General features: G+C 44.8%; 2 protein-coding genes across 5 annotated transcripts; one reads left to right on the top strand and one right to left on the bottom strand.

The window, feature by feature from the left end:
* Positions 1–174: 174 nt before the first annotated feature.
* Positions 175–17,793, top strand: rusc2 (RUN and SH3 domain containing 2). Of its 3 annotated transcripts, none has more exons than XM_017451569.3 (13): positions 175–471; positions 4,040–5,649; positions 5,888–6,359; positions 8,274–8,777; positions 9,433–9,648; positions 9,870–10,004; positions 10,444–10,520; positions 10,917–11,091; positions 11,206–11,311; positions 11,536–11,582; positions 11,668–12,691; positions 12,788–12,958; positions 13,067–17,793. In XM_017451569.3, exons 2-13 carry the CDS (start codon positions 4,195–4,197, stop codon positions 13,263–13,265), a joined length of 4,581 nt encoding a protein of 1,526 aa, XP_017307058.1. In that variant the 5' UTR covers positions 175–471; positions 4,040–4,194; the 3' UTR covers positions 13,266–17,793. The 3 variants fall into 3 exon arrangements, with proteins under 3 accessions (XP_017307058.1, XP_017307057.1, XP_017307059.1); XM_017451568.3 differs by having other exon boundaries at positions 176–471; positions 5,885–6,359; XM_017451570.3 differs by lacking the exon at positions 9,433–9,648 and having other exon boundaries at positions 178–471; positions 5,885–6,359.
* On the bottom strand, positions 17,224–27,831 carry shoc1 (shortage in chiasmata 1). 2 transcript variants are annotated; one of them, XM_047150042.2, is made up of 26 exons: positions 27,574–27,831; positions 27,276–27,337; positions 26,763–26,886; positions 26,027–26,117; positions 25,749–25,936; positions 25,453–25,612; positions 25,126–25,225; positions 24,918–25,056; positions 24,628–24,714; positions 24,384–24,534; positions 24,159–24,253; positions 23,792–24,040; positions 23,584–23,610; positions 21,805–22,761; positions 21,540–21,662; positions 21,282–21,449; positions 21,060–21,152; positions 20,689–20,935; positions 20,411–20,522; positions 20,195–20,304; positions 19,918–20,005; positions 19,657–19,788; positions 19,408–19,557; positions 18,768–19,068; positions 18,432–18,680; positions 17,224–18,176 (listed from the first exon to the last, which is right to left on the bottom strand). In XM_047150042.2, the coding sequence occupies exons 2-26, from the start codon at positions 27,318–27,320 to the stop codon at positions 18,091–18,093; spliced, it is 4,272 nt and encodes a 1,423-aa protein (XP_047005998.2). In that variant the 5' UTR covers positions 27,321–27,337; positions 27,574–27,831; the 3' UTR covers positions 17,224–18,090. The 2 variants fall into 2 exon arrangements, with proteins under 2 accessions (XP_047005998.2, XP_053530463.1); XM_053674488.1 differs by having other exon boundaries at positions 18,783–19,068.
* Positions 27,832–27,857: the final 26 nt, after the last annotated feature.

Below are 27,857 nucleotides of genomic sequence, written 5' to 3'. Positions count from 1 at the left end.
TCCTGGAGGAACTCTGACTTATCTGAAAATCCGACAGCGTGAATCCGGCTTCAGCTCACAAACATCCCGACTCGCGTATTCGACTCAGTCGAACGAGTCAGTGTAAAGAGTCGACTCAGAGAAGAAGGGGGAATTATGTCCCGGTTGGTCCAGCGCAGTAAACGGGTGCATCATTACAACAACACACATGAACCGAGCGCTTTGTGTGTGTGTTCAGTCTCTACTGCAGGATCAGTCCAGCTGCGGCACATCTGCTGTGTGTTAGAAACCGGTGTTTAAACCGAATCGTTTACAAACACACGTCCAGCAGGAGTGAAGAGGAGATGATGAAGGATCATCTCCGGTGGTGAAGGAGAGGATCATGACGCAGCGGCCGGAGACCACAGTCTGAACACTGCGGGGGAAAACAACACCGACTCCGGCACAATGAGTCAGGATTCATCCTCACAGACTCAGGAAGGAGAATAAACTGTGAGTGTTAGAGATATATATATATATATATATATATATATATATATATATATATATATATATATATATATATATATATATATATACACCATGACCTTCAGTGTTTTCGGGTTCGAGACAAAAGGCGCGTGCAGGGACCGTGGGCGTCGGGATGTCCATCACTGCGGGTTTGATCATGAATACATGTACAGAATAAACCTCCTGTCATGTGTGTATTGTGTGTTAGAGATGTGGTGGTGTGTGTGCTGGTGTGTGTGATGGACCTGTCAGTGCCGTTATGTCGGTTAGCTGCAGTAACGGTGCTCTCACTGTGAGGCCTGTTTACGGCGGTGTCATGTCCGAGTTTATATTTTTATTCTACTCCTTTATTCCACTACATGCTCGGAGGACTGTCCCTGCTGTATCTGCACGTCTCGGGGTGTGTAATTCTCCGTTATTCGTGAATAAAAGCGTGTATTTGTCGTGACCGTGACGTTATGGAGGTTATCTCACTTTCCCGGAATATTCCGTGGGCCGCGTCTCAAATGCCCGAGTCCTCCCTACACCGGAGCACTCGGGAGAACCGACACAGCCTGCGTTCACACTCGGTGTAGGGCCTTGAGTCGTGGCTCTGTCCCAAACCACAGAAGAAGGCTGTTTTAAACACGGAACAGGAATAAATCCGCGCTGCAGGGTTGCACAGACACCCCGCGTGGCGCACTGTTTAGTGCGAGTGTGCGGATTGGGACGCGGCCCGCAGCTCCAGCATGCACAGGGAGACATTTTGGGATTTGGGAATGTACTCCAGTTATGTAACGTCACCAAGCAGGACTCACTACTAGTCAGTAGTAATGCTCATGCTGAGTGAGCTGGAGGATGGAAATGGATTATTTCCGGTCCAGGAGAGCCAGTAATCTTGTTTCACTGTGCTCAATTTAACACACACACACACACACACACACACACACACACACACACACACACACACCTTTAGGGTTTCTACTGGGGATGTACCAAGTCTTTACACTGAAAGAACCCTGGACATGACTAACACCACCGACAGCACGACAGCGTTCTGGATTGTGATTGGTCAGAAGGTGTTGAGTCAGGTGCAGCAGATCTGATAGGAGCGCAGCTTCACCTAACAGGTTTATTTATAATTAATGCGCTCATTCTAATACCTTATCGTTTCCATAGTAACAGCTCATTCACGGGGACTCGTACCGCAAACGCTCCGCTGATAATAAACACATTACAAAGTCGTTGATCTGGTGAGATATTCTTTAAGGAGAATGTGTTTATGTAACATTAACGGAAGGAGTCTCCAGTGTCAGTGCTGTATAACAGTCAGAGGTTTACCCAGAAAGATAGTATTACAGGTGTGTGTGTGTTCCCAGTACCTGAGTGTAGTTTTATTTGTATGATGTTCATGCAGTAACGCGGATTAAAGATGCTTACCTAACACTTGTGAGCAGGTGGTGTGTGTGTGTGTGTGTGTGTGTGCGTGTGTGTGTGTGTGTGTGTGTGAGTGTGATGTTGTTTTACTGTGGCATGTCAGGAACGTGAACTATGAGCCTCGTTACTCCAGGATACACAGCACCACGCCGATGTGAGTTTAAAGTCCACTGTGTTATCCATCTTACAGCGCTGACACACTGATTCTCCTAAAGACCAGGGCTGTATTCCAAACCTCTCCCTGTCCCCTACACTGGGCAGTGAGTAGTGCTCACTAATCCAGGGAACAGAGTATTGAACGGAGCGATGATCAGTAATAGTTTTCACCACAGCTGTTGCCTCATGATCAGTTCACCGTGGACTCTATTAACTATATATACACCACAATGTTCACATACAGAACGCCTCGCCATCACGACTCCACCATGGACGTGTCTCAAACCACATACTCTACTGACCATATACACGCCACAACGTTCACATACAGAACGCCTCGCCATCACGACTCCACCATGGACCATGTCCCGTACCGTCCCGTACCGTACTGTACCACACCACACCACACCACACCAGCTGTTTATTGTGTTTAAGTACACGATTGCCCTGACATGGATGTTCTTCAGCATGATAGCATGTGGCTAGGTCAGTGTAGTTCTTACTGAAGGAGCTCGAATGACTTGCGTGTTTGTTTGTGTGTCCTTATGCATGTGTCAGAGTAATGGAGGGTGTGTGTTGCTGGTTGTGTAAGATAAAGAGAGGCATGTGTGTGTGTGTGAGAGAGAGAGGCGCTTGGTGTCATGTTGAAGTCCGCCTGCAGCAGATGCATTAGCACAAAGTCGAGAGCTCTGAGACAGACCTGCCTCACACAACACGGTCTGCTGAGTGAAACAACATTAGCGCAGTGTTTCAAGCCGTGTTTACTCTGCGTGATGTCAGGATGTTTACATTTCCCCCCTGTAAGATATCAGAGTAAAATCTTGGAGGAATGCTATAGACTGTGTGCGAACACGTTTTCTCCACGTCAGATTATATAACGATGATCCACTAACGATGAACCTGTGATTACAGAAGATGTACGTTATACCAAGAAGAATGACACTTGAGAAGGTGAAGAGCTGTTCACGGCCGGGTGAAAGAGGGCACCATGAACATCAGTTCTCCAAACTGAACGCGGTGTAATAAGGATACGGGAAGGTGGAACTCATCAGCAGTTTCTTTCCCTGCCACATCCATTTTGGCCATTTGTCAGGGTGGATCTCAAAGAAACATTATCCCGCTGCCACAATTTAACAATCTGTTCATGTTTCTCCGTCATCACCACCGTATTTGGTAACTGGTCTGCACTTATAGTACTAATAGCCCTTTTAACCTTAGGTGGTTCTACAAAGTGCTTTACACTGTGTCTCATTCACACACACATACACACCAATGGTAGCAGAGCTGCCATGCAAGGCACTAACCTGCCATCGGGAGCAACTTGGGGTTCAGTGACTTACCCAAGGACATTTTGGCATGTGGAGTCATGTGGGACGGGGGTTGAACCTCCAACCCTGAGATTAGATCGAACCAACCCTGAGATTAGATCGAACCAACCCTGAGATTAGATCGAACCAACCCTGAGATTAGATCGAACCAACCCTGAGATTAGTGGACACCCCACTCTACCACCCGATCCACAGTCGCCCCAACTCCAACTATTTGTAGCCGTCCCTGGAGTTTGGCATCATCCTATGCTGTCCTTCTATTGGTGGCTTTTAGAGGATCAGTGCTCACACACTGAGATTTCATTCAAATCTGATACTGCCAGAAACTTAAATGATTTTTGTGACCAAACATGGCATCGGGCTGAACATTGTACAGTGTAAACCAGGCTCAAGTCAAGTGTCTTAAATGTTGTATGAAAAAGTCATTAAAAGCAGGAAGGACGTTCAAACTGTTCACTATCTAGCCTTTGAACGTCATGAAATCTTTTCAAATGTGTAACGTTAACGGTTTCTCCACTGCATAATACTTTAAATTATGACAACAAAAGCACAACGTTATTGAACTTTTTTAAGAAAGTGAATAATGGTTGAGAAAATAAAAACTGACTGAAACAGAAACCAATGTAACTTCTTTCTCTGTCACCTTCTAGATGTTTTCTTTCTATCGAGATGATCTCTTCGGCTTCTTCCATCACACTCCTCACTCCCAACGACCTCGAGTCGGGATTGGGCGTGTGAATTAAACTTCTCTCCAGTCTCTTCAAGCCTCGATCTATTTCCCTTCTCATCCCACTTTCCAGAGACGATGGACAGTCCTCCGAAGCTGGCCGGAGAGACACTGATTGTTCATCACATCCCTCTAGTGCACTGCCAGGTTTCCGGTTCGCATCAGCGCTGCAGGAGCCCTCTGAGGAAAAGCAACAACCCGTTCAGCTGCCCAGAAAACCTGGGCCTGATCCGCACCACCTCGCTTCCCGAGAGAGATGTCCTCCAGCGCGAGGCTCTAGTGTACAGCAGCCTGATCCAGACCTCCAGCTCCAGCGATGCTTTTGAAGATGAAGGTATGAGAGGAGGAGAGAAAAAAGGAGTGAGAGGTGGAAGCATGGCGAGCGACACTTCCTCTTTCACGTCCAGCAATTCTGAAGATGCACTTCCTAAAGTCCTGACCAAGAAGGTGCACAACAGGCCAAGCTCACTCAGACACAATCCCTTCCTGCTGAATGCGCAGGAAGACGATTATGATGATGATGATGATGACGATGATGGACACAACCTGAATGGATACTTGGAGGATTCTTCCTTTCACTTGCATGGAAACTCAAATGCATCCTTAGACGACAGAGTGGACTTGGCTCCATTCCATCTGCATGAGCTGGGCTACAACTCCGGATCGTTCCACCTGCATGAATCTTTAGAGAAGCCCTGGGGTTCTGACCAGAAGGGGGCTTCTGGGCGTCATTTTTCTGCCCGTCTCGAGGGGCTTGATCTTTTAGGGCTGGACATTCAGCATCGTCATGGCAGCAACGGCTCCACCCTGTCGATGGATTGTGGAGAGCAAGAGTGGGACGACGATGATGACGATCAGTCCATGCAAGGTGGCCGAGGCAGTTCGGAATGTTGTGGATGCTCCCGGACGTATCCTGAATCGTTCCCAGACTTTGCACACGGTTACTGCAGCGATTCATCCTGCAACAGCTCTGACGGCATTCTGGTCAACTTCAGTACCATCTACAACAAGACGAACAACATCGTCCCTGACAAGCCAATCAACCTAAACAGCTCCTGCACCTCTTCCGTATCTGAGCCAGTCTGTAAGGGCGGGGCTGAATATGGAAGTGGAGGTGGAGCTTTTTACTTGGACTTGCACAGATCTCCAACGGAAGCTCCCCAGGAAGCCACCGACCTTCCGTCTTCCTCTTCCTGCCTATGCTCTTCCCAGCCACAAGGTGGCAAAGTGGAGCTTGACGCTAACTGCAATTCCTATCACAACCACGAAGGTCTGTTACCCTCTGAGACCTCAGCCAATGACCTCACTTCCTGTATGCAGAGCCAGGCACAGCTGGTTGTCGCAACCCAGAACTACTACAAGCTGGTAACCTGTGATGTTTCAACACATTCCTCCCCAAGTCCTGCAGGATCTTCAGTCACAAGCTGCTCTGATGAACACAGCAAAGGAAGTCCCACCCAGCCCACAGAGTACTTCTTGTTTAGGCACACTAAAGAGCGAGAAGAGGAAGAAGAGCAAGGAGAGAATGCACAGGTCAGCACACAAAAGCTAAGAGTCTCACAGCAGATGAATGCACTACTGTTTTTACGGAAAGTTTTGTTTCTGTCTCTTAGCAACCCGCTCTAGAAGTATATTAGTAATGCTGAGCAGTTAGCAATGGCAGCATTTTATGTTTCTGCATTCTTCTTATTACAGTTAATTCATTCATTTTATATTAGTTTTAAATTAATTCTCTGATAATGTAGTATCTTTGCGTTTGCTCCGATAGCAGTGTGAGAAGAAGGCGGAGCCACCGATGAGTAACACTGATTCCATGCGTTCAAATGTGATTGAGGGACAAGTGTACGTCAACGTCTCACCACCTGTGGGAGGAGCTTCGGTCGGGGCCCGCCTTCGTTCCCGTAGCTATGATCGGAACCTGGACAAGACCCCACAGCCTCGTCTAGGCTCTCTGGAGCGCATGCTAAGCTGTCCTGTGCGTCTCAGTGAGGGTTCCAGCCCGGGCCTGCCTCCTCCACCACGCGTCACTTCCTTCGCTGAGATTGCAAGGAACAAAAAGAAGAACGGCGGATCTCCTTCTCAGAAGACTGGTGCCGAAGCCTCTTCTGTTCACTCCCACTCGTCTGGAGAGTTCTCCCCGATTCTTGAAGATCTGTCCTCACTGATTAACTCCCCCCACTGGAGCGCACCACTCAGAGCCTCGCCGGGGGGAGCAGCGAAAGAGACGCGGACCAAAGCAGAAGGTAAGGGGGCAGAGTTTAATGTCGTATGTATTGTTTTACATAGTATAGGGATCCAGGTACATAACGGGGTGGAGTCAGATGGATGTTTCTGGTATATGATGGGGTGGAGCCAGATGGCTGTTGATTTACAAAACTCTACTTTGGGTTTACAATTATAATAAAATAAAATGACACTTTCACACATGATTACTCCAGAGTTTTAGAGATGGCAGGTGTCACTCTGTTCACACTCTTGGTGGAGCACTGCCCCCGGTGGCCATGAATGTGTAGTGCAGTGGGAGAGGAGAAAACACTGACATCTGACACCACATGGGGCAAACAACTTGCACAACCGCAAAGTGACGTTACACACACGCGCACACACACACACACAGTGTCCCAGTCAAAGAACACACACACACACACACACCCTGTCAGAGGTGAGCTGCAGGAACAGTTCCAGGTATTTACTTCTGATTTCTGTTTCGCAGTGATACAGCATAGGCAGGTCTGTGTGTGAGAACAACGCAGTGTGTGTGTGTGTGTGTTTGCCTGTGAGGCAGGTCTCTGTATGTTTACTGTCTCTGCTGTGTCATTGTGTTGTGTGTAATTATCTGGTTTTAGCCGGGAAACGAAACCGAAGGTAAGATTAACAGGAATAACACTCATGTAAAATAATAACACATCTTAATTGATAAATATTCCAGTTGTGACGACGACAAAAACGTGTCTCTACTCAAACAGAGCTACAGTCTGCATTTTCTTTCCATTCTCTTAAGTCTGTTGTTTCTGTAACCGTTTCATTATTTATTTCACTACATCTTATTGGTGTGACGACAGAGACGTGCTGAGAGCAGGTGAGATATAAAACATTACTGATATAATAATAAGAGTCTAATAATAGACGTCTGTCATTAAAGATCAGCAGTTAAAGCAGTACTTTCCAGGTGTATACACACGGTGATAAGGAGTTGTGTGGTCGTAGCAGCGTTCACACTTTCAAGGCTTTCATTCATTTAGTTTTGCTTTCACTTGGTTTATGGGTTTACTTTTGCTTTCCTAAATGCAGCCATGTGCCTGATATTTTATATACTTTCACATTAGGACTGGGCGATTTCTAATAATTTAGAAATGGTGATGATTTAGATGACATCATGATACACTTCCTTGTATAATTATCGTCACATGTCTGTGCTTTTATAACCTCTTTGTTACTGTATAAAGAAAATCACTGGATGTTAATTTGGTACGTTGTTTCATTTTTGCCTTGAAACAAATATCTCTGAACCTGTACTGTCCTTTGTTGGCGTTTTGTTAGCAATATCTTGGTAAAAGTATATATCGTGTTACATCTTCAGTGATTGTGATCAGGGTTAAAGTTCCACAGCGTATGATCGGAGGGTTCCCTCACAATATGGTACACTACAGATTATAATGCATGTACATGGATAATCATCCATCTATTCATTTATTTTAAGTCCATCAATTCCTTCCTCCTGTGGATCTCATCCCTTCTGTGTCTGGGTGTGAAACATTTCCCTGTGGACATCTAGGTCACGCTGCAGCACCTCGCCACAGTGACGAAACCGAACCGAAACCTTTTGGCTGTGTTTAATCTGTCGCTGCTCTAAACACGTTACGTCACTGCCTCCGGTGCTGCTCCAAGCATGTTCTGAATATTAATACTGCCACGCTAGTTAGATTGATTATTGGGCTCAGCATGCTGTCTTTCTTTGACACCACTCCTTTTCCTTGAAAATCGTTTTTAAAAATATCTCTCAAAGAAAGAAGTTTCTTGTTTGTTTTTTTGTTATATACTAAAGGAGGTGCCAAGAATTCATAATGGTTCACCGTGTTTTAGTGTTTTAAATGGTCTGCTTATTAACATGATGCCAGCTTCTTTAACCCTTCTCTCTGTATCTCTCGGTGTATAAGGTGGACTGTCCAGTTCTGCTGACTCGTCTCCAGCAGTAGTGCGCTACACTAAAGACCAGCGTCCCACTACGTTACCCATCCAGCCCTTCACCTTGCAGCAGCAGTTCGGGAAACCCCAGACGAAGCCCGTCCTCCCTCTGCTGGACGAGTACATCAATCATATGCAGGCTCGTTTTGGCTCCGCCCCATCTGAACGGGACGAGGAGGACTCAGACGACGATGGTCAGCGTCCCCGGCCGTCTCCTCTGGGCAGTTATTCGCCACCCCGATCCCTCTCCTGCCCTGCCCCGCTCTCTCACACCCCGACTGGGGTCGCCAAGCTGGTCCCACTACCCCCGACTCCTCCCCCTGCCACCAGGGGGCATTGTTTCCAGCGAGCTAATCGGAGTATATTACCCACACTGCCCAGCTCCGGCCTCAGTCCAATGGCACAGCTGGACCCGGGACCTCAGGAAGAGGAAGTGAAAGAAGCTCCTGTGTGTATGACACAGAGACCGCACAATGGTACGTGACTGTAGTGGTGTGAGAACAATCTGGAATAGTTGAGTTAACGTTACAGAGATGTGAAGAACCATCCTATCACACATCTGGTGTCTGAAGTTCTCTTCTTCACTTTTACTCTACTAACTTTTCTTTCTTTTAACTGCTACTTATTGATTCTATTCATCTGTTCTTCTGCTTATCCTCCATCATCACTTCTCATTACTTTTTCTTCTCATGTCTTGTTATACCATCCTTTGTCCATCCTTCCTTTCATTCATCTATCCTTTCACCGTTTAATCACTATCCATTCATTGCTTATTTCAATCCATCCCATGTTCCACCACTCTTCCACTTTTTTAATCCATCCATGCATTCCTTCCTCAACTTCCTTCTATTATCCCATCCATCACCTTCCCTTCATCTGTCCATCCCTTTTCATCCTGACCCATTTCTTTTCCTCCCTCTCCTTACTTAATCACATAATCATTCCTCTTATCACTACTTCATCCATCCCTTCCTTCTTCTAACATACTTTCATCTTTTCATTCCTTTCTCCTTGTTTGCTGTCATCATTCCATCCTTCCCTCATTTCTTACGTCATCCATCCATCCCTTATTCTCCGTCTTTGCATCCATCATTCCACTCTTCTTTCTCGCTGCTTCTGTCCATCCTGTAGCACACCACCTCTCCCCACAGGCTCTTAAATGGAGGGAATACAGGCGTAAGAACCCTCTGGGTGTGGAAAACAAGAGAGACGGCAGTTCTTCCTCTCCCTCTTCCTCCTCCATTCTGTCTGCTTCTGCTTCTCTGACTGCCAGGAGACGCACAGTGAGACGCAACGTCTTCGATTTCCCTCCATCAAATCATGCGCTGAACTTCAGCAGACTCAACGGTGCTGAACCTAATCTAATCGGCGTTCGGGGTCATGACCTTACTACTAATAAGAACTTTCCTCGCAGTGAACTTTAAACGTCTGTTAAAACAATTAATAACAGCATTAAAAGTACAAAAGGAATATAAACTCAGATCAAGTTAATATTGTCCAGAATGTTCAGGTAGCGGTGTTTATTCTTACTGTTGTGTGTGTGTATGTGTGTGTGTGTGCGCGTGCAGGTCAGTCATTGAGGTGTTACAGTGACCTGCTGCCAGATTATTTCTCTCAGACAGAGCGACCCCCGGAGGAGTTCTGCCTCTCACCTGACGCAACCACTGAAGAGTCCATCTCCATCGACCTGCATCAAAAGAGAGGTGTGTGCGAGAGTGTGTGTCTGGTGTAACACCTCACCTTGCTCTTTGTTTGTTTATACAGAAGTCTGTATATCGTTTTTATGAAGCCCTATTTAGAGCGTATTAGTTTGAATTGGTCAAGGACTGTTTTATGGACACGCACAAGAAAATAATTTCTTGAGAAATTCGTTCAAATCATTCAGATAAATACATTTAATTCTAGGTCCAGTTGGGGATGTTATTTCACCGTACTATTTTCTTTTCAGCAGGAAGCAGTAGCTGTTATCTATTACACACGGGTGCAATGAATCGAGTAGACGCTAACATCTCAGTAACTCAGTAACTGTTACTAACATATCAGTAACAGAAACTCACACTTTCTCATGGGCATAAAGATAGAAAATGTGTAGATTCTTCTCAAAGGATGAAGTGTTCCTGTTTGTCCCTCTCCCTGTCTCAGGTCTGGTGAAGGCCATAAACACAGCAGTGGATCTGATTGTGGCTCATTTCGGCACCAGTCGGGATGCAGGAATAAAGGTTGCCGTCATTGTTGTTATTATTATTATTATTATTGTTAGTAGTAGGAGGAGGAGGAGGATAAGGAGGAGGAGGGGGAGGAGTAAAGATGTTCAGTCTGTCTCAGTATTTTCTCACTAAAACTCTGGTAACGGTTTGGTCCTTTACATCATTTAAACATCCCGCCTTCAAGCGTTAATTATCTGGGGCGCCTGCACTTACATTTATTCAGAAAGTCCTGAATGAGAGGCTCGAATGATTCCTCTGTATTATCCTGTGGCACAGTGTGTTCGTATGTTTCTTGGGATCTGTTCGGATGTGTTCTGCTTGTAGCACAAGGAACTTGAGACGAACACAGTAAACTTGATGAATGTTCTCAGAATCGGATGTTTCATGTAAAGCGCTGTGTGTGTTCAGGCAAAGTTGGGCAACAGCTCGGTGAGTCCCAACGTGGCTCACTTGATCCTGAAGTACCTGTGTCCCGCCGTGTGTGACGTGCTGCATGACGGCCTGCGAGCGTACACACTTGACATCATCATTGGTCAGCGGCGCAATCAGCCCTGGAGCGTCGTGGAGGCCTCAACACAGCTCGGTGAGAAATGGGCTCTACGGTAATGACGAGAGTTAATGAAGGTGGATTTGTGTTCGCATGAACACATTAGACACAGTAGTAAAGTACACCTCTCTCTCTCTCTCTCTCTCTCAGGTCCTTCTACACGTGTATTACACAGCCTCTTCCTGAAAGTCAGTCAGTACTCGGAGCTGACCAATCACAGCATGAGACTCAACGCCTTCATCCTAGGACTCTTAAAGTAAGACGCCTGTCGCTCTTTCCATCTTTCACTGTCTTGTGTGATTATATCATATGATTCCATCTTGCGATGCCAGAATATAATGCTAATGCTAATAATGATGAAGTGATTCATCTTGATTAACAGTGTAAGAGGAGTGAAAGCAGTGTTCAGTCACTATGTGTATTTGACTGAAAAATAATGTTAATAATAAAAGTTAAAACTCACCTTTATTCATTTTTCAGCTTGCAATCTCTGGAATTCTGGTTTAATCACATATACACACATGAAGGTAGGATAATATCTCGCTCCCATACACACACACACCTGTTTTATTCGTATAATATTGTAAATATCCTATCTGTGTTTGTTGTCAGACATCATAGCGGCCCACTACCACCCATGGGGTTTCCTTCCCCTTTCTCAAGGGGCATGTCAGCCAATGTTTGAGGAGTTGCTGCTCCTGCTTCAGCCACTCTCGCTCCTGCCCTTTGACCTCGACCTTCTGTTCGAACCACATCAGCTGCAGAAAGGTCAAGAGCACCTGAGGTGCAAAGAGCAGCTCTGCTCCACCCGCCAGGGCCTCGAACAATCAGCTCGCTCCACGTTCCAGCTCATGAGGGGCCCGACAGAGCCTATACAGCTAAAACAAGAGGTGGGGTCAAATCCGAACAGGGCGGAGCAGCTTCACAGAGGCAGGTTTGCGTTAAGGTGTGAGGGAACCTGGCCTCGAATGGATGGGGCAGAGTCGAAAAAACAAGTGCGGAGGGTGCGAAGGAGCGACAGGGCAGGTAGTGAATCAGAGAGTGAAGGGCTCGTTTTGCACACAGGCAGGATGAACGGAGTGGGCGGGGAGGACAAAGAGAGGGAGAGGAGGAAGGAAAGGGAAAGAGAGAGAGATGGAGAGAGAGACAGGTTAAGAAGCAAGCAGGCAGGATGGTGGTTCCAGCTCATGCAGAGTTCTCAGGTCTACATCGAGAACTCTGCTGAGGGCTCCAAGTTTGTCAAGTGGGAGAAGCGCAAGAAAGGAAGTGTGGCTGAGGGGCGGAGACAAACCAACCCACCCCCAAGAGTGGGCGTGGTCGAAGGTGCAGAGGCTCATCAAGCAACGCATGAAAATCCAGAAACCACAGTGTGCAACGACACTCGTCATACCGCCAGTACCGGAACCTTTCCCCAATCAGAACAGTTCAAATCGATTAAAGGGAAGCCATCTTGGATGGGCAGTCCCCCGGAGTCAGTGCTGAGCGAGCTAAAGAGGACGAACGAGACACAGCCGGAGGGGGCAGGAGCGGAAACGCAGACAGCTCAGAATCTACGCTGGGGGCGATTGTTCGGAGCCGGAAACGTCGGCAAAACGGAGAAAACGGAACTCAAATCATCCAAGAACCCGAAAAGCATGTGAGTGGGAAAGAGGAAGGAGACGCTGATATGGACAGGTGCATCCCAAAAAATTCATCAAACTAATCATAAAATCCTTCTTGTTGTTGATTTCAGGTTGCCGTCGGGTTGGCTGAGTTTGGATCGGTCCGTGCTGGACTTGGTGGTGCAGTCTGTTGGGAAAAGGGCGGAGCCTCAGGCATTAAACACACACAGTGCTGAGACACAACACTGCCAAACACAGCAGGACCAAACACAGGAGCCCAACACACAGACAACAGCTGCACGGTAATCTCTCTCTCTAATCACACACACACACACACACACACACACACACACACATTAAATATGTAATAAAATACATATTCCTCTTTCAAATCTCTCTCTCTCTCTCAGTGAGGTAAGGGCATTGTGCCACCACATCGCCACGGAAACAGGTCACCTGAGCTTCCATAAGGGTGATGTGTTGCGGGTCCTGAGCAGAGCGGACTCTGATTGGCTGCTGTGCTCCCTTGGCGACGCCCACGGCCTGGTGCCGATCATCTACGTTACATTAAACGACGAGGAGAGCGAAGATCCTCGAGGGCCACAGTGAACACACACACACACACACACAGAACTACACATCGTTTGGGATGTGCATCTTCATTCACTCTGATAAAGGAACAGGTTAAACAAACATGGCTAACGCTAATGTTAATCTTAAACAAATATGGGTATCGTCATATTTATTGCCTGCTGTATGATAACATTTGCCATGCAAGAGACACGCAAACAGAAAAAAAGCCAAATCAGTGTGTCATGAAACTACCAAAAAAATACAAGATCATGCTAGTGACGCTAATACTACCCTTCGTTGTTAGCCGTGTTAACATTGCCAGGTTTCCCGCTGACTTGTTGCTAAAACTATGTAGCGCTCCTTCTTTCGTTCTTTCTTTCTGTGATCTTTATTATGGTATTACAACAGGTTTTTTTAATGCACATGCAAGACGTGATTAGCGTTTAGAAAGTTTAGCAACTCAACAAATTCTCAAAAGACACAAACATCGACATAGCAGCCCAACTTCATGAACATGATTATCAGTGACAGTGTTGCTCTCTACGCCTGTAGCACTGTCCGCTTTTATATAAACACCTACGATTTTGTGTAAATATATGGTCTGACATCATGTACGTAAACACGTGTACAGAAGCAGTGCAGCAGTCATAATGAGGTTATAACTAGGGCCAGAGCGAAACGAACATTCTGACACCGTTACCAATTTTAATATCGGCTGATTTACTCTGTAAAATATTTAAATGGGGCATTACTGATATAATTATCAGCAGACACGAGCGCATGCTTATATAGAATGGATTAGTGAAATTTACAGCTCATGTATACAAAAACCCCTTCTCCTGTGGGTGATTAGCGCCCCCTGGGGACCAACCACGTGTCTGCTGGCTGTTACAAAAAATTATGTAAACTGTGAGAAGGTCCTGCTGAGCAAAACTGATTGCTTACAAAAGTCCAGATAATTATTAACATGACTGAATGACAACAACTGTTAACCATTAATGATTAGTTTATAGCTACAAAGAAGACGATTTGAATTTGGTTGTTCTGTTTCGTAGAGGTGCTTCACGTTATCCCTTATGTCTTCGACTTTCCTTTAAAGAAGCCATAATGTCAGTTAACTGATCAAACCAGACAATGTAAATAAATTTAAATACGTACCAAAGTGTACTTTTAAACTGAGCCAGTCTCTGGTTTAGTTAGATGCCTTCCGCTAAATAATTAACATTTTAGTTAAAGTAATACAGAGGATCTGCTAGAAGCTAGAATAAACTACGGGCATACGTTTATCAGCTCTGTGACAGTACTAATTACCCCCCACACATACACACACACACACACACACACACATTCTGGAATGCCGTGGTACACAAATTGACGAGCCACAACCTTTAAGGAGACACTGCTCTATCCGTGTGTCCCGACACCTTTAATATCGATATACTGCTCTGGCGCTAGTTATAACAAACGCAACATATTAAACCTAAAGATTAGCACACGTCTGTGTGCTGCGTTACGTCAGTGAATGAGATGGTGGCCCGTTCGCTAAGCAGGTCCTTCATTGTTATGTTGATCCATCATGGTTCTGTAGGTAACGTTTAGCTCAGAGTTACGGCAGCTTATTCACTACATTGTTCAATTTAATGGTTCGTTTTATACAGCGATAGCAGCTAACTACCAAACTACCAAGCTATTTATGTTTACTCCAGTGACCGCCTCTCATAGGAATGCTAGCTTTAGCAAAAAATATAATTGTTAACCCATTTTCATTAAATGTGGCAATATGTGACGTTTATGTCAGCAGTATTGCTAACCATGTGGCTGATTTTAGCCAATGAGACGTCAGGGCGGGGCAGTTCGGCACAGGGACTCTGTATAACATTACGAGTTACCACCTGTATTACTGAATACACACGAACATGAAGACAAACGCCCCCCGAGACTCAACAGTGAACTCTTCGCATCAACTTCCTGTTGTTCTGACCAATCAGAAGCAAGACTGAGGGCGGGGCCAGGGAATATCTTGCATGTCAGACCAAACTACACGTCTTCATTTGCTGCACCTACAGACACCTTCTTCTGCTGGAGGAGGAGGGAAAGGAGGAAGCTGTCACCAGTTTTAGCCTTGGCGTTAACATTAGCTGCTTAAAGAACACTATGGGTTTGTTTAGTTCGAGTCCTTATTTAAAAAGCATTGTAGCTAGGCACGTGCCGATATTCAGGTGCACGATATATCGTGATATTTAACACAAGCATTCAGGATCAGAGATGAAGAAGTCTGTCCAAATGACGGCCCCAGGACAAATCTGAAGACGTGTCTTTCTTTTAAGAGTTGTGTAGAAAACACGGAGTACAGAATATACCTGAATTAGTAGCTAACGTCGCTCGTAAACGTGGTGTTGTCCTTTAAATACTGAAAAGAAAGTTAAATATCGGCACATGTCTACTCTTTTCAAAGAATGACTGGCTTACTAATAGGCAAGTGAAAGAAAATAATTGTATGTTGAGTTTATTGTTCTGAAGGTATCATAGGAATGTGTTTATTTATTATTAACATCATCTTATTGTTCTGTCTGTAAGGCACCACTTTAATCTCAGATATGACCTAAAACTGTTGGCTGTGTTAAACAGTACATGTCAGTCAGGGCGTACTGAGCATGAAGTGTGTGCCAGTAATCTGATGTACACCGTAGGGGTGGGCGATATGATCAAAATATCACATCGCGATACTTGAAAATGTTTCTACATTACATGATATAACAACAAAACTGATTTAAGTTACAGTTTTAAAGATCAGAGTTTGTACTTGTTCTATAAATACCGATGATATCCGAGATATCTCTGATATAATATATAATAACATCATATGGCCCAGCCCTACAGGTTATTGTATACTCTACACAGGTTAGGCTGTTATTGTGATACGGAAACGTAATATCAGAACACACCTAGTGCTTATAAACTCACATAACTTAGCCTTATAGCTTCTTTTTTGATTAATTTTTTAACCCGTCCTTTAAACGTGGCTTTTTTCTCATCGTTCTAAAGGCATTTTAATTTTATTTAGCACAATATTGCACTAATTTATTTGACGTCTTCACTTGCCTGTGAGTGAACCTGACTCGTGTGAGAATAATGTTATTCCTGAAAACTATACTGATTTGTTTTTTACAGATTACGACAACAGTTTTGGTTGACCATGTCACGTTATAATTTTCTTTCTTCAAAGTTTTATCATTTTATATTATTTTCTAATACAGAAAATGCATTTTATTCATGAATCTATTCCGTCGCGCTTGTAAATACGTGACATTCTGGAAGGACTATGCTAACGTTATTTGAAATTGTTATTAACAGACGTTACTCGATGTAATTAACATGTAATAACACGTCTACTTGAATAGGCTGTACAGAATAGCGCTGTTATATGGGACGTTATTAGAGGACATTTGGTCTAGAGTTTAGTTTTGCGCTGCATTATGTTTGTCACGTTCACTCTTTTCTGTCGCCTAAACACACACACACACAGGGAGAGAGAGAGAGAGAGAGAGAGAGAGAGCGAGCATGAGAGAGAGATAGAGAGAGAGGGGTTTATAATAGACTAGTGCCTTCTTGTATCACTTCAGGCTTCAGGGCGGTAAAAGTATTGTAGGAAAGACAAAAGTCTCCTGACTTTTCCCCCAAAGAAGAAAGTATGAAATCACAGTAATCTACTTTTCAAAAAGCTGTAAATTGTATTAAATTTCTACGTTGTTTTGCTAAACTTCTTAAGGCTTAGAGCAGTTTTCAAAGCGACCAGGCCACAAGTCTGAGAACAGTTTTGAATCCAAGTGACTAAACGCAGGCAGATTTTTGTCTGAAGCAAAAAAATAAAGGAGTGACAATCCCAATGATGGCGTCTGTTATCTTGAGGCAACAACAGACGCCATCCTTAGATCAATAATAAAAAAATTACTGCTCTGGCTGCCACGACTGCGAGTTACAAATCTGATTCGAACCTGTCGACTTTTAGAGGGCCAAACCTGAGCAGTCGGCTGAAGATCTAAAGCCGGAATAGAAAGCAATGTACCGTTGCGCTGGATTGGACAAATACCTAGAGACACAAATAGATTTAGCAACTGGACTGGTGAACGTCTCAAATGATGACGGTGTAGTTCAGCTCAGTAGATGGAGAATATCCTGATGAAGGTAGAAGAATGTAAAAGGAAGTGTTTTTGTAGCTCATGGGATCTGGGTTAGTGCGTGGAGCTTGTTCTCTCTCTCAGCTCAGCTCTGTTCCTCACACGGGGTGAACATATTGGGTTTCAGCTCTGAAACAAGCTGTACAGTAGAACATGAGGAAAGCACATTTAACATGAACATGCTGATGGCTGTAAAGTGAAATCTGAAGGGAAAAAACAAAACAGCCATGTTTTTTTGTAAGTGTTGATTGGTTAGATAACTATAGGACCTAAAAGGCCATGATGTAAAGAACGGAGCTCCTCCTTTCCCCTCATCCTTCTGTACGATGTGTATGACATCACCAACCGTGTATGGAGATCAATTACAAAGTGCTGATGTGAACGACCCTCATGTTTCTGTTTTTATTTCCCAGTTCGACATGTGACATTACATTACAACACTGAAGATGTTCAAAACTGAGTGTGTTACAGAGTGTGCCAAATCAATTTTACCCTTAATGATAACGAACGCAAGACTCTGTGACTTAATCACAAACAGGTCAGACATCAAACACATACACACTTACCGAAAGGTAGTGTAATGAACAAAGCACATTTATTGTCTGTGAGCACATGAATAAGTGTACACTGTGTGTGTGTGTGTATGTGTGTGAGAGAGAGAGTGAGAGCACGACGGCATATGTTTAGAAAAACCTGAGTCGGGTCTGTCCATCACTTCTTCCTGGGACTCTCTCATACAGAAGTCGCACTCTCTTACACTGCGGAAATGCTACCACACACACACACAGACAGGAAGAGAGATATGTAGGGAGGAACTCAATGAGTGTATGATGTAGATCCAGAGGTAGCGGTGTATCCAGTGGCAACACACTGGTTGTTTAAGAAATGATGTGTATAATGTACAGGTGTATCTCAAAAATTTTAACATATTCTTTATTCTAATATTCTGAGATACTGGATTTTTGAATCCTGTGAGCTGTGAGTCATAATCATGAAGGTTAAAACAAATGTGTATATTGTGTACCTGTGTGTATGGCGCCCCCTGCTGGTCTTTTCCTCTCGGTGTCCGATCTCTCGGACACAGCAATGCTGCCTCCCCACTGCTGATGGGACAGGTGGGGTGGGAGGGGATGAGTTTGGTGAGGACACGGGTTCTGGGTGCACGGTGTGCAGGGAACGGTGTGCGAGTGTGTGAAAGAGAGACTGGAGATCAGAGATGATGCTTCCAGACTCCACTGCTCATCTGCTTCCTCACCACTGAAATCTCCTGCTACTGCTCATACAATTAACCATGACTAATTAACACCCAGTGCTTCAGTGAGGGAACCACTGACTGTACAAGTGTGTGTGTGTGTGTTACCTGCGCAGTTCTTACCCCACGTCTGTTCTTGTTCTTCAACCAAATTCTGTGAGTGTGTGCTCGTCAAACACTCTGACTCTGCCCCACACCAGCCACTACCCAGAGTTCCATGCTCCTGGAGGAAGCCAGGGTTGTGTGACACTATGGAGGAGTGTATGAGGGTCCGAGGGTCTGAGTGGGGGTGTGTGTGTGAGAGAGCCTCGTCCTTATCCAGACCCCAGTTATGGATGTGTGCGACTTCGTCCTCACACTGTGGGGCTGCAGCGTGGAGCCTGTATGCAGCTGTACACTCACTGAAGAGCTACAAACACAAACACACAAAGCAACACATTTTCTCTGTATTTGTTTAGGGTTGGATTTTTTTTAGTACATTAAGTAAATTGTTGTGAATGCTTACAAGTCTGTGTTAGTGTGTGTATGTGTGTATTATATAGTCTGTTTCCTTTAATCAGCCACCAAAGGTTTGATGGTTCTGGTACTTGTTTATGATCAGTACCGCGTTAATGGTACTGAGTGGGCGGGGCTAGCATCACTGCTTATTGCTGACTGGGTACAGCAGAAACACTACTGTGTGTGCATTAGTTTGTTTTAGTGTGCTTTTGCAGACTCTCTCTGTGTGTGTGTGTGTGTGTGTGTTTGCCTTAAAGACAGAAGGTGTGATTTCAGGAAACATCTCCTCCAGCTGAATGTGTGAAGCTTCCAGCAGCCACCGTAGCGACGGAGCTCGACTCAGCAGCAGCTGAGCTACAACACAGTTCACACACGGGAAATACAGCAAACACTGCTCCTCCTGACACACACACACACACACAATTATATATACATATAGTATACTACAGATGCAATGTAGGTAAAGTATGGCAGTTTTCACACACAAACACACGCACACCTCAGTAGGCAGCACGCTGAACCACTCTCGGTCCAGCCAGCTACACACATCTCTCTGAGAGTTGAGCAGTGTGTGTAGGCAGACTTGATGCACATACTGTGCTACAATGGCTCCGTCATATGCCAGCAACACCTACACACACACACACACCATTCAGGTGGAGAACATGTAAGACTACACTGTTGCTAAGTAACCATGCAGTTGGTGTCGCTGAGAAATTGTAGTTTTAAAAAAAGAGAGAAATATGATCATGTGACCCACCTTAACATCCAGACCTTCAGACTTCTGGGCAAACAGCACCAAGGCAGAGTAAACTAATGCCAGGTTACTGAACACTTCACCACACACACTGCACACAGGGGGGAAACACACATACACACCTGTAACTATCATTGACCTGAACGTCACAACTTCTCATTTCTGGAGATAAATAGTGTGACGTCACGCCAAACCTATTAATCAACAGGCCTTGGACACTGCTACCTCGAGAGAAGCTGAACGTTCAGGTGTAGGTGTGTGTGAGGTGTGTGTGACTCACAGAGAGCTGTAGTGCAGTAGGACCCAGCAGCGGTTAAATTGCAGCGACAGAGCCGAGAGTCTCAGAACCACACGCTCAGCTGCTCGCTCCTGCTCCAGCTCCCCCAGCTCCTACACACACACACACACACACCATATACATGTACAATGTAGGAGGAGGTGAGGCGTACAGCCACAAAATCTACCAGACAACAGTGTATTCTTCTCTGTATCTCACCTGCAGCAGAATGGCTGTGTTCTCGTCGATGGTGATGATGTCATACAGGTGTGTCGGTCCCAGCCGCTGTAGAGACGGAGAGTGGCTCCTCTCCAGGAGAGTCATGTTATACCTGCAGCAGCATTTCACACACACAGAAAACCATCTATACATTTTCACATCATTTAAAAACAATACTGGGATCAAAAATCCACATCCGGTTAACCGGTTGTTAACCAGATTTGAACTGGATGTGAACCAGATGTTAACCGGATGTTTAAAGGGGGGGGGGGACTGACGTGGACTCGAGCAGCTGCAGCAGGACACAGTGCTTCAGTAAACCCTCTGTGATGAACAGCACGAAAGGAACACGGTGCAGAGGAGAGCGGAACGGGTCTGGATCTGAACTGATCTGCTCCTGCAGGTGCTGCACTCTGAGCTGAGGCTCTGCCCACTTCCTACTTAGATACTGCAGCACCTGAAACTTCCTCAGCAGCTGTCCTAGACCGTCTATCGCACAGGTGGAGCATGCCTTCTCCAAGTGACCTCACACACACACACACACACACACACACACACACACACACACACACACACAGGGTTAACTCTTACTCAGCTCAGGCTCATACAGAACAGAAAACAGTGAGGAAGGAAGTGTGTGTATATTTACCTGTTGCAGTGATGAGGTCACATCTGAGAAGCAGGTCCTTTACTGTGACCAGGATATGAAGCAGGGCCATATCATTATACTCACGTTCCCTACCTAACACACACACACACACACACTCTCTCTTACTAGAACTCCTAGAGCTTTGGTATCACTACTCTGATGGACAGTGTGTGTGTGGAGTGTGTGATGTTTGTTCAGTGCCGGTGTTGGTGTGTGTCTAACCCTGCCCTGTACTGAGCAGCTTCTCCTGCTGTCTGAGACAGAACCGTGTGTGTTCAGGAGACAGGCTGCTGAAGTCCGTGTTTCTCAAAGCGCCCGACTCGAGCCCCGCCCTACAGAGGACAGGACAGGCCAGTGCATGCAGCTCGCAGTACGCACCTCTCTCTGTGTCTGCAGGAGCGATCAGACAGTACGTATCAGACAGAGAGAGAGAGAGAGAGAGAGAGACAGTGTGACAATACTCGGGGTTCAGGGTTGTACCTGTGGGAGTTACAGTTTTACATACGGATCTTTCTGGAACAGGACGACTCGACTCAGGGCTCTTCCTTGTCTCTCTGGCCTGCTGTAGCTCCATCAAGTCTGACTTCAGAGAAGGCTCTGCCACTGAAACAATACCACACTGCTTAACAGATAAGATACAACCCCAATTCCAAAAAAGTTGGGACGCTGTGTGTAAAATGTAAATAAAAACAGAATGCAGTGATTTGCAAAAAAAAAAAAAAAAAAACACGCCCTGTTTGTTTACCTGTGGTGCGTGGTGGCGTGGCTTCAGGTCTTTGCTCCAGCGGAAGTCTCAGGACGCCTCTCAGCATCATGAAGGAAGACACGGGGTCCAGGTTCTCCTGAGGTCTGTGGACAGATGACCTCGACTTTTTCCCTACAGCACTGCTCCGTGATACTGAATGTGGTGTTGTTTGGTCTCCTCGTTGAGGAGGTCTGGATGGTGTCGGGGTAACTCCTGAATTCCGGGGCACACTGAGCTGTTTAGGTGTGTTTGGTTGGGTGTGTGGGTTTGATAGAGGCTTCAGCACAATAAGGTTTTTGGCAGGATTCTCAGGAAGGAGATTACAGGGATGATTTGTAGGATTACTAGGACCAGGCTGTGTACAGAACAGACTCAGATCTCCGTCTACGGTCCTGGTCTCAGAAGAGAGCTTATTTGGACAACTCGTCCTAACGGTAGCATTCGTAGACGTTTGTTTCAACTTTGTTTCCGAATGATTACGAGCAGCCGAGTACGTATAGCGCAGACTGAAATTTGTCTCAGAGAAAGTATTGACGTTATTTGTATTACTTGGATTATTACTGCTTCTAATCAGGTCTTCTTGGTTGTCTCTGGTCAGTAGAGTGTGAGCGGATGTGTGTGATGTGGACTTCAGCAGACTCGTGTTTGTATCCGTGCGTCTCACTGAATCCTGTTTCTCAGAGAAACCGGAGTAACTGTTGCTACTACAAGCGTCTTTTACTGAATAACTCCGTGGAGCTGGCTTCAGCAGACTCGAGTGTTTCGCCATGTTGTCAGACACATCACTAGGATTAGTTTGAGTGTTCCTGGTGGATGGATGGATAACTTTCTTATCGGGGCATTGTTTCCGAGAATCATGCTCCTGTAGAAGGAAGGTGACAGTTTTGCGCCTGTGTGCACTAGCAGGAACGGCATTGTCTGTAGCGCTGCTCTCCACAGTGGGCGTGGCTGAATGTTCTGACAACCCAAACAGAGACACCTTATCACTAAAGAGTCAGTTTTATGGGTCAGGCGACACTATCTCCACACTGACACTCACTGTTTGTCTCTGACCTGTCCAGCAAATTAATGAACACACTAATTAGTGCTCAGCTTCACGCTAGCTTCATCCCAGATCAGATTAGCAAAGCATCCTTGTAATCAGCTTTCACAGATGTTTGCCTGATATTTAAGCATTTTTCCGTAATCGGATATTGTTGGCTTTTTTTATATCAGATCCACAGATAAATGGCGCCATCTTGTGGGCGTGTTGAGAATTGCGCTGCACAGGACCCCTATAACCTTTCATGTACCAATTAGATGCGTCACGTAAATATGTCGTTTAAGCAGCTCGTGCTAAGGAATAGAGACTAATAGTAAAGGTGCACTTGATTTTTTTTTATTTTTTCACTCTTTCAGACACCTCTATTTATTGGTGTATAAATAAGAGTTTTGTTTTGTATGTAAGGAGAAAGTGAAATTGACAAAATTGTTAGAAATAAAACGGTTTGTTCAGTTTATCATTTTGTCAAAAACAGAAGTAAAACAATAAATAAATATCAGTTCGGCATATCGGTTATCACGCAAATAATCCAGGTTATTTAAAAAATCACTATCAGTCGATCTCTACTCTGTACACATTTACTGAGAGGTTGTATACATGACAGGAAAAGATGAAACCGTCTCCTATTTTTGGTAGGTAGGCAGTAAAACGAGTGCGAGGGAAGGAACGTCGGATTGGTCCGAGGAATCGTTCGAGACGACCGTTTGCTCAAATAACATAATGATAATGATACTTACCCGCATTTTCAGAGTCTCTCAGTAAATCTAGAAAACACAGAATGATGAATATAACACTGACTTCGTTTTTGCTCGGTTTGCTCATAATAAAGTGTTCTTAGTTTTGTTTTTTTTTTACTTTTCGTTAATATATATTCTGATATTAATGCCTGGCTTTTTTGTGTTTTAACATTGAACAATGTAAATAAAAATAAAGCGAACTCCTCACCGTCTATCTGAGCGAGAGAGAGCGGTGTGAGCTGCTCGGGCATGTCCACCTCTGGCCTGTGTGTGTTTACAGTGGTGTGTGTTTCTACAGTCAGTGCCTGTGTGAGGACAGGGTCAGGGGTCATCAGTGGTGGTAGTAGTGAAGTGGAGCTGGATCTGTCCATGTGGTCATGTTCCGGCTCGGCCTGGAGCGAGGAGAGCAGCTCAGGGAGGGAGTGACGCCTCACCGGAGGTGCAGGTATCTCCGGCTCTGCAACGAACGACATGCCAAATACCTGCCTTCAGTGATGATGGATTATATAAATGAATACTGATTCACATTAGAACTACTGAACTACGCTGCTGTAATGTGAAGTGTGGCATGTTACCTGCAAGCAGAAGCCTGGCTACACACTCAGGATGTTTCTCTTCCGCCCAGATGACTTTCTCCAGGACCTCGCGCTCGCTGTCCGACAGCAAACGCCTGTCAATACATCAAATCGTAGGAAAAATATATATATATATATATATATACACATACACATAAGAAGCTTTATACAACCACAAGGTTTTAAAATGTTCATGAGAACAAAGACGACGTTGGGGTGTGTTACGTTCTGTCGACAGGTGACAGCGTCTCTACTGAGAGCTGATTGGTGGACCGAAACAGCTCAGCCTCGAGCTTCCAATCAGGAGGAGGAGAAGGAGGAGGAGGAGGAGACAGAATCAGATCTAACTCCAGTTCCACATAGGACCTGAAAGGAACTGATATAAGAACAGGAGATAAGTGAAATACGGAAACGTTAGCAGTGAGATGATGAATGTATTACGTATCAGTATTTCAGAAAGCTTATATACATGGAGAGATTGGCCTTTCAGGGGCGGAGTCAGTGATGTGAGTGGCAGGAGCATTGAAAGTCTCCCAGGTTGATGAAGCTAGCGTGCCTGCAGGAACACACACTCATCAATCTTTATGACAGTGGCATAAAGTTCAGTTATACTGATTTAAACCCACCGCCCTTTTACAACATTCTTCTTTTAGATCAGTTTAGACAGTGACATGTTTATGTTTATAGTCTGTCGTTCTGCACATGATTACAGAAGTTCCTGACCATTCCTGAGCCAAGGCAGGTGCTGAAGGGGCTCACCTGCCCTCAGAGTGTCTGATACAGACCAGTGTTCTTCAACTGCCTCTGCAGTCAGGTTCAGAGCTTCTCGCACCTGGATGAGACGATGAGAGATGAGCTCTTGCTCATCGGTTTCGACGAAATCTGGCAGCATGAGATCCTGAATAATAAACAAAAACAGTTAAAGACAATAAAAACACACCTGTGAAACAATGTGAATCTCATTCACCTCTGCAACCAGAATGTTCTCTTTCCCGAACTCTTCTCTGTCCCACTGAGAAGCTAAAGGAGCTGAGAAGCTAGCCGGTACAGAGCACAGAGAGAACTCCCTGCAAATGTATTAAACACAAACACACACAGCGATAAGGAAATCCAAACTGTTCTGAACACACCTTTGGGCTATACTGCATTCTGATTGGTCTGTGAAGGGCTAAAGAATGCTCCGAGCTGATTAGGTGATAATAAATTACACCAATAGTGTTGAGGAGCAAAGAAACTGATGGTCAATATTGCTATAAAATCTAAACAGGTAAGGCAACACCTGAGTCTTAAGTACCCAATTGTGACGTGTTCAGAAAGCAGTGATCCGGTTTGGTGGAGATCCAGTAGATCTGACACAGGATAAGGTTTTAACCTCTGCAGTAATTTGGTGAGAGACGGGAGATGACTAGTCAGTTTGATATCACTGATTAACACCTCCTCAGGAAGGAACAGATCTGAGAAACAGAGAGCGCTGCAACATCAGATGGCATCAGACTGGAAATCCCATCTTCATATGGTGTCTTTTATCACAACTTCAACAGACAACCCTTTTTTGTTAGGTTGTTACCATGTAAACGTTATCAGGCTGACCTTGCTCACTGAAGAATACCGAGCGTACATCAACCTCGGGGAAGGTCTCTGTCCACTCGTCCCACTCGGCTGCTCTTTCTCCTCCGTTCAGGATACTGAGAGCTTCCTGCCATTCCACACACCTCGGGGACGCAGGGTTAGAGCTCGGCACCACGTCCTCTCCCAACTCGCCCGGGCACACTGTAAACCTGCACACACACACACACACACACACACACACACACAGTTACACTGATATCAATCACTCCAAGACACTCCAAGATGAAAGCAGATCATACCTTTCCACACACTGCACTGGACGAAGCCCTGCCTTCAGACAATCCACCACAGAGCCTGTGTATTCCAGTTTATACGCGGTGCCCAAACGTCCTGCCATGACAGAATTGTATCGCAGTACACCTTAATCATGATTACGTTCCCATGACAGTCACGATGCACAGCTTAGCTTCCCATGGTTCGACGCAGAAACTTAACTGGCAATGCTTAAAAATAGTAAAGCTCTAGTTAACAAGATGTAATAAAGTATGGTGAGGTAGTTAGCTAGATAAGTGCATACACAGTCACAAATATTGCAGTGGAAAAAGTTGTGTAAAATGTAGTGACACGTGCTAGTATAGTCGTCATGTCACTGAACAACACTGAGCTGTAGTGTCTTCTCTTCACATCACATATGAAAGGTATTATACCTGTCTGGTTAGCATCATTGTTTTCTCTAGATATGTTCAACCGTGAATGAAGTAAGCAGGAGATATAGGTACGAAGGTTAGCTTCCTGGTACTCAGTTATCTGAAAAGTCATGATGTGTGTATGCATGAATTGATCTTGCTAATGCTTTGTCTCGCTAACATCCATGGTCTGTCACAGCGTAACCTTTTAGCCTTGTTAATATTTACATACTAAGTAATTAAATAATTGCCGGACGTTAATTAGAACGAAGGTGTACTTTTAAGTGATTTTCTACGTGACTAATAGACACTCTAGAGCCAGTAAGAGGGTGTGTAGTGATCTCCTGACCACACCACGGCCTGCGGTACGAATCCTCCTGCAGCCTCCCCGAGTGTGGGTAGATGTCATTGTCCAGCTGGATGGGAACCGGGAGCGTGAGAGAACTCATCATCATCCTGCGCCTTGCCGAAGCCTGGAAAGAGATTTACTCAAGCTCCAGGTCATTTATTATACAAGACAAAAAAAACATCAGCTTATGCCAGAGACCCTTTATTAACCAAGAACCGTTCCGTCTGAGTGAACAAGTATAACACACATAACTATTAATGTGTAACATGTGTATAGATCTGTTAACATGTAAAAACTTAAACATTAAATAGTCTATATTACTTTTCAGTAATATACATACATATACTGCACACACTGAAACCCAGTGGATTCATGGAGTGGACTTTAAATTACTCATTATATTATTTATAACCTGTCTATGTTTTATTTTATTTATAATAAATAATAATAATAATAATAATAATAATAATAATAATAATAATAAAGACTAAATTATAAAACAGTAGATTTTACCTCATAGTTGTAGTCAATAGCTCTGTATTTCACAGCTAGGAACATGGTTCACACTGAACACCCTGTAAAACGCAGTGAACTTGTATACTTTAATACTTATATCCATACATGATATTTACAGAGAAAATCTGAGGTAAATTAAAAGGGGAAAAAACTCTGAAGGAATACAGTGAAACTGACAGGAACAACTGAGTTTATCAGGCGAGCTAAACTGCTACCTAAATGTCTATTTTTATATTATCCTGATCATAAGAACGTTAGGTGTAAATATATATAAAGTTTTACAAAACATTCGGACCAAAATTCGATGTAAAAAGTGACAGTTCTTCCCACAGGAATTCATTAGCTTCCAGGCTAACTTTCACCTGCCTTCTCTCATGGATTTCTCCCGCTCAGGACGCTCGCGCAGGAAATTTCGAAGCACGCTCAGACATGGCTACGTCCCAATCCTAGTTCTAGTGTGCTAAATAGTGCGCGTCATATGTACCCTCGACTCGGTATTCTGGCAAAGCCGCTTACAGTACCGTAGTGCAGGGTTTGGGACGCAGCCACACGCCTGGGGCCTGGTATAAATGACCGCCA

The sequence above is a fragment of the Ictalurus punctatus genome, chromosome 22, assembly GCF_001660625.3.
Source record: "Ictalurus punctatus breed USDA103 chromosome 22, Coco_2.0, whole genome shotgun sequence".
NCBI classification, from domain to species: Eukaryota; Metazoa; Chordata; class Actinopteri; order Siluriformes; family Ictaluridae; genus Ictalurus; species Ictalurus punctatus.
This window is presented reverse-complemented; position numbering and strand designations above follow the sequence as displayed.